This window comes from Mustela erminea, chromosome 8 (genome assembly GCF_009829155.1).
Source record: "Mustela erminea isolate mMusErm1 chromosome 8, mMusErm1.Pri, whole genome shotgun sequence".
In the NCBI taxonomy this organism is placed as follows: Eukaryota; Metazoa; Chordata; class Mammalia; order Carnivora; family Mustelidae; genus Mustela; species Mustela erminea.
In genome coordinates, this window is record NC_045621.1 from 58,433,927 (window position 1) to 58,439,926 (window position 6,000).

The 6,000-nt window shown below is 46.4% G+C and overlaps 1 protein-coding gene across 2 annotated transcripts in view; it reads right to left on the reverse strand.

Moving 5' to 3' along the window:
- The window catches only part of DPP4 (dipeptidyl peptidase 4), a 78,040-nt gene extending 73,998 nt beyond the window's left edge, over positions 1-4,042 (reverse strand). The window contains exons 1-2 of one of the 2 annotated variants that reach the window (XM_032355737.1): positions 3,776-4,042; positions 3,137-3,248 (exon numbers count right to left, since the gene is read on the reverse strand). In XM_032355737.1, the coding sequence (XP_032211628.1) occupies positions 3,137-3,248; positions 3,776-3,781 (118 nt within the window). In that variant the 5' untranslated portion in view covers positions 3,782-4,042. The remainder of the gene's footprint in view (positions 1-3,136; positions 3,249-3,775) is intronic. The other variant, XM_032355739.1, reaches the window with a different exon arrangement.
- Between the last annotated feature and the right edge of the window lie 1,958 nt (positions 4,043-6,000).

Consider the following 6,000-nt stretch of genomic DNA (forward strand, 5'->3'; position numbering starts at 1 on the left):
CATTTCTTCCTCCTTCCTTTTGGCTGTTTATTTCTTAGCTCTCCACAGGATCATGGACTTTGTTTTTCTATCAAACTCTTCTTCCCTCCCTCCCCTTCTTTTCTTCCTTCCTTTTCTTTCCATTCAACTTTCCTTTCTCCCACCTCCTATTCTCCTTTCCTTCGTGGTATTTTTTTTTTTTTTAACTTCAAACATAGATGGACAATATGGAGAACATTTCTTGGGTGGTGTCTCTGGATTCTTTGTAAGAATACTGTCCTTCGTTGTGACACAGCCCAGGAATGAGGTTGTTGATTTAGTGAAAATGCCACATTCCTAAGTTTTCATCTACAATAAAGCAACAGTTGAAATAAGATGATTTCTCTTTTCTCTTTTCTGCTAAAATATGCATATATATATATATGTATATATAAACTAAGAAATATGAGAAAAAAAATAACTTGGGTGTTATTTCTTAAGCGTAAAGAAAGCACACAATGAAACCACATATTCACCCAGTTGCCCAAGAAGCACCCTGAGCTGCCTTCCCATTCCTTTTATGTTTAATCAATTACTGAAGCCTAATTGTTCACATTTCTGAGAAGCATGATAGCCTCTAAATTCTGCTCTGCACCATCAGTCTTCTGGGATACTTCCCTGTTTCCTCTCTAGCTTTGCCCCCCCCCAAACCCACATTCCCACCGTCGTGCCCAACAGTCCAGGCATATGCAAAATTCTGAGTAGTTCTCATTATCTGCAAGTTAAAATCAACTCTTTTAGCTGCTGCCCACCCTGCTCTTCTGCCAGGAGTCCTTTTATGATCCAATTAGAGGATAGATAATGATCTTATGTCTCTTTGACTTATAAGGCATTTACATTTTCTGGAAAATCTTATCTCCAGACACTGACATTAACTATTTGAGCATCCCCACAGAAGAAACTTCCCTGAGAAGACTTCCTTGACATTCCTAGAAGTAATCCTTCTAATCTACAGGTAAGTTTGCTCAAGTCTCTCTAAATTATTTATTGAATCCCGATGCTTAGATGGAGACACATGAATCTCTAGAGAAATCCTCATCAAAAGAATGTTCTTGAAATACCTGTCCAAATTTCATTTAGGGAAGAGACTAGGTGTTTAAGGGAAATGGCAAGACAGCCCCTCCCCAGTCTGCATGCCCCACCTGGTAAAGCAAAATTCCTCCGGAGTCAACTTGACCAAACCCCCTAGAAGGCAGTTGTATGACTCAGGCCCCTAGAACATTTCACTGCCTATTTCAAGTGGCTTATCGAAGGTCAGTGTTCCTTCCAACTTTCCCTAAGGAACGTGCTGATAATTACAGTTTTATATCCATCCTTCCTTGTGACGCTGTGCTGCCTCAGTGATGTTCTGGAGACAAATGCACTATCCAGGTTACTTTGTTGTTTGTTTGTTTGTTTGTTTGTTTTTGCATATTTGTCTCCCAGTAGATATAAACTTCTTGAGGTCAGAGATCTTTATAATCTTTATAAACTTTAATCTTTGTATTTGCAACAAGTAGCACAGTGCCTGGCACGTACTGTCAGTCCTGTGAATATTTGTTGATGGTATGGATGACCCCTTTTTAAAAAAGATTTTATTTCTTTATTTGAGAGAGAGAGATCATGAGCGAGGGTGGGGTGTAGAGGGAGGAGACTCCCCACTAAGTAGGGAGTCTGACATGGGACTCAATCCCAGGACCCTGAGATCATGACCTGAGCCAAAGGCAGATGTTTAACCAACTGAGCCACCCAGGCACCCTGAATGACTCATTCTTACAACTAAGCTTTGCGTATGTGGTTGTTTCAAAATACGAAGTATCACTTTATGAAAACAGTTACATTTTAACACAACAAAGTCAAATGTAAGTGAACTAATGTCTGCCATTGAATTGTCTTAAATGGTGGTAACCATTGCTTTCTTTAAGGATTTTTTTTTTTTTAATGTATTTGACAGAGAGAGAGAGACAGACAGACACAGAGAGAGTACGAGCAGGGGCAGCAGCAGAGAGAAAGGGAGAAGCAGGCTCTCTGCTGAGCAGGGAGCCTGATACGGGACTCGATCCCAGAACCCTGGAATCATGACCTGAGCTGAACGCAGATGCTAACCATTGCTTTCTTAACTAAAAGTCATTATCAGTAGGTCAGCACTCTCAGGTACTTAACCTTTGGCATCTTTGCCTGGCCCTGAAACTGCCAGGCAAACAGCTCTTGACAGCTTCACAAACTAATTCTGAACCGTCCCCTTGCAATTCACAGAAGACCCTTCAGTATGTGAGCACTGTCTGCACATTTCCTGGCTGACTAGACCATCCAGAGAGAATGCTTCAGTTGGCTGACTAGAATGTGTAATACTGAAACGAAAGTAAATATTTACTTAAAAGGAAAGTAAGGCCAGAAGAAACCCAAACTAGATGTTCTCAACTTGTTTGCATCCAATAATGTGTATCCCATTACATGAAGGTTTTATAGTAAGAGCTAGAGCTGAACTGCATCAGGCAAGCTAAAAAAAAATGAAGGCAGCTTTAAATGAAAGAATCCACCAAACATCACTGATCCCACCCACCTCTGCATATTACTGTGTACACCGGCTTTATGATTTACTGTGACATATTCCTGTAAATGATGAAGCAGTTATTTCTCTGCATCTTAACTCTCTGATCAACGGATTTTCATCATCCTGGAAGGAAAAGAAACTGGGTTCCCCACGAAGTCTCTTTTCAAAACTGTCTTTTGGGGCTTTTCCTTCTGTTATTTTTTCCCTCCTCTTATGATATCCTTACTACTGTTTGAAAACTTTAAACACCATATCTTTTCCCTTGAAGATCACAACTACAAAGGTTTGGGGTTTTTCTACTTTAAATCATATTAAATTTAAAATTTAAACTTGAATTTAATAAAAAGAAATCTTAAGACTTCTCCTTGATTTCAGGAAGTATGTATTTATGATACAAAGTTGCCCCAGCCTGAACACTGAAGACCCCACCAAGGGCATCTAGCCACTCCATAGAAGCAGCCACACCAACAGGGAAGCCTCAGTTACAACTTGGTGCACTCGTCCAAGCCTCTAGCGAGATCCTTAGCTCTCCTCCGTGTGCTTAGCGTGGTAAGATAGAACCTATACTGGTCTCGACTCTCTTACCATTTGCAAATGTTTCAAACTTACTGCCTTTGTTCAGCAGAACCGCTGGCACGGTGATGACGGTGACAAGCGCAGCAAGCCCCAGCAGTCCCAGGAGCACCTTCCACGGCGTCTGCAAGCCGGTCAGATCATACCCAGTTAGAGCGAGCCCTCTGCCCCAGTCTGGTAGAGGTAGAGGCTCGGGGCCCGCGCTGCACCTTAGGCAGCGGGATTTGCCCATGGGCTAACATCGGAAGAGGGGCACAGTGGTTGAGAGGGGTTTGGAGTGCGGAGGTTGCAAGAGTGGCTGCCCCTGAACTTGTGGCAGCTGAGCCCATTGGCGTTTGCTTCTCTACGGCCTCCTGCATGTCAGAAGCCAAGTAAGAGAGAAGCCAAGTGAGGGTGCGAGCGGGCGTTTTAGGGGCGGCTCTCAGCGTCCTCCCAGGCTCGGCGCCTGGTTCTAGCAGAAACCCCGGGGGGCCGAGCGCCAGGCGGGGGCTCAGAGACGTCCCTTCACCTGACAGGGGGTGGCCCTGGAGCTTCCACCGAAGAGGAGCTCCTGGTCGCGTTCCTCCAGCTTCGGGGTCCATTTGGGGGAGACTCTGATGAGGAAGCACCTACGATTCAACCCTGGGGTTAGGAAAGGCGCTGCTCACTCACCTTCATCGTCGGCGTGTGCCCGGAACTGAGTGCCGGGAGCAGGAGCGCAGGCAGAAGTCAGGCGACCCGCAGGGACGCGCGTCCAGCTCCGCCGCTCCGGGCCGCGGAGTCACTCGGCGCTCCCAAGTTTCTGCCCCGAGTTAAACATTAGTGAGCGTCCCGCCCGCTCGGTATAAAGGCCGCGCGCGGGCAGGCTGCGGGCGAAGGCGCGCCGGGCGCGGGGCACTGGCATCCCGGCCGGAGGGCGCCCGAGAGGCGCCTCCCCCGTGTGCCGGGCGCGGGGCGGCAGCCGGGGCGCGCAGGGTGCAGGGCCCCCGGGACGCACGGGCGGGGCTGCGAGAGCGGGAGCCGGGGAGAGCCAGCGCCTGCCGCCGGCGCGCACACGGTGGTCAGCCCGAGCGGAAAGGGACCTTGGCGCTGCCCTCCCATGGGGTCTGCAAACTCAGCGCTCACTGCTGGCAGCCCAGCTAAAACCCAGGTCTCTGTTTTGCGCAGTGAAAGTCTGTTGGGAGGTAGTGGGGGTGTTCCAACCTTCTGGAAGCAAAGGGAGAGAAAAGGTGATTGTTCCTTTGTGAATGGCGCTTAAAGGCTAAGTAGCTGAATTCGCCCTCCGTAGGGTATTTCCAGCTTGTCTTGCAGGCTTACCTTCTCATAAGATGCCAAAAATAACAATAACACTTATGTGGAACTTACTTTCCCCCCTGGGAGCTACTCTAAGGATTTACTGTGTTTATTTTACAGGGAGAAAGCCTAGGCACAGAAAGGTTAAGTCACTCCAGTCCGAGGCACTCAGCTAGGACTTCGTGGAGCCTAAATACAGAGTCCGGGGTTGTTAACCGTCACTTCACAAGGCTTCCCATCTTTCGGTCTTGCAAGGAGAGTTTAGGGAGGAGAAAGTGGTTGCACGTGGCTTCTCCCTTCCTCAGTTCCCACTGTGCCCTGTGGATTCCTCCCTCCCTTCCTTCCTTCCTTCCTTCCTATCCTCTGTGGCATTTATTATCATGTATTCTGCCCACTCCCCCAAATACTGGAGCGGCCGCTGGGTGCCAGACCCTCTTCTAGTTGCTGGAGAGAGAAGTGGAGCAAGATACATGAGGCCTGTGCATTTGGCACTTTGAGGATAAAATACTCTGGTAAACATTTGCCTTTAGGGTCTCGTGAGGCTTACTTCCTTTCTTGAGGATAAGTACTCCCACCCCTTTAAGGGCCTCTTCAGCTTGGGTTCACTGCACTGGAAAAGCAAAGCTTCTGTCCCCGTAGAGGTAAAAGATTAAACATGCAAAGTCCTGTGGGACATTAACACAGGTTTATGAATACATTCAAGTTTTCATCCTTTATCTCAAGTGCGGACTTTGCTTTCCATCTCAGGGATCTTTTCCCATCTTGACCACTGGCTGCTCACCACAGATACCTAGGCTCGCCCACACCCACCTCCAGAGGCTCAAACTGAACTCCTGTGTCAGTTTCTCCCTGCCCTTCTGGAGTCATCTGGGTCTTCATTAAAAGCGTTCCTGTTCACCATTCACAAAAACTGAAAACTTCAGTCACCTCAGGTTTTCTTCTCTATTCTCCTACTATATTCACTCAGCCACCACTTCCTCTCAAATCTGCCTTTACAAGTGTGTCTCAAATCCATCCACTCTTCGCTTTCCTACCTGCTTAGAAGGTGAGTCACAACGGCTTCTGGAACCTGTGAGCTGGCGCTGTGAAAAGAGCCGTCCAGCAAGGACTGCCTTCGCCCTCAGTGGTGTTCTTTTCTTTCTCTCTCCTGTTCATTATGCTAATTCTGAGGACCTTTGAAGGTAGAATATATTAAAAACTACAAAAATCATAAAAATCTGTATAAACGTGTGCCCTTAAGTTGATGGCCAAATGTTAAAATGTTATTTTTCATACCATTTATAATCTTGTCACAGTCCACTTAATGAAGTGTGGTTAGATTTCAGTGAAAATTTTCCTACTGAGTAGTTTCTTTTCTCCTGGGATTGGGGAGGGGGGTAATTTTACTACAATAAGTATGTACGGTGTAGAATTTCATGCAAATGAGATGTGCCAGCATTGTGGTAATTTAAACAAAACTAAAACAAAACAAAGACTAATGCACACACTTGCTGCTGCACAGATCACTGCAGCTTCTAAGGCCCATTTTCTTTCACTGATTTAAAAACAAAACAAACAAAAAAAGTTGTGCCTGAAATGAATTTTGTTTGTTGTTGTTGTTGTTT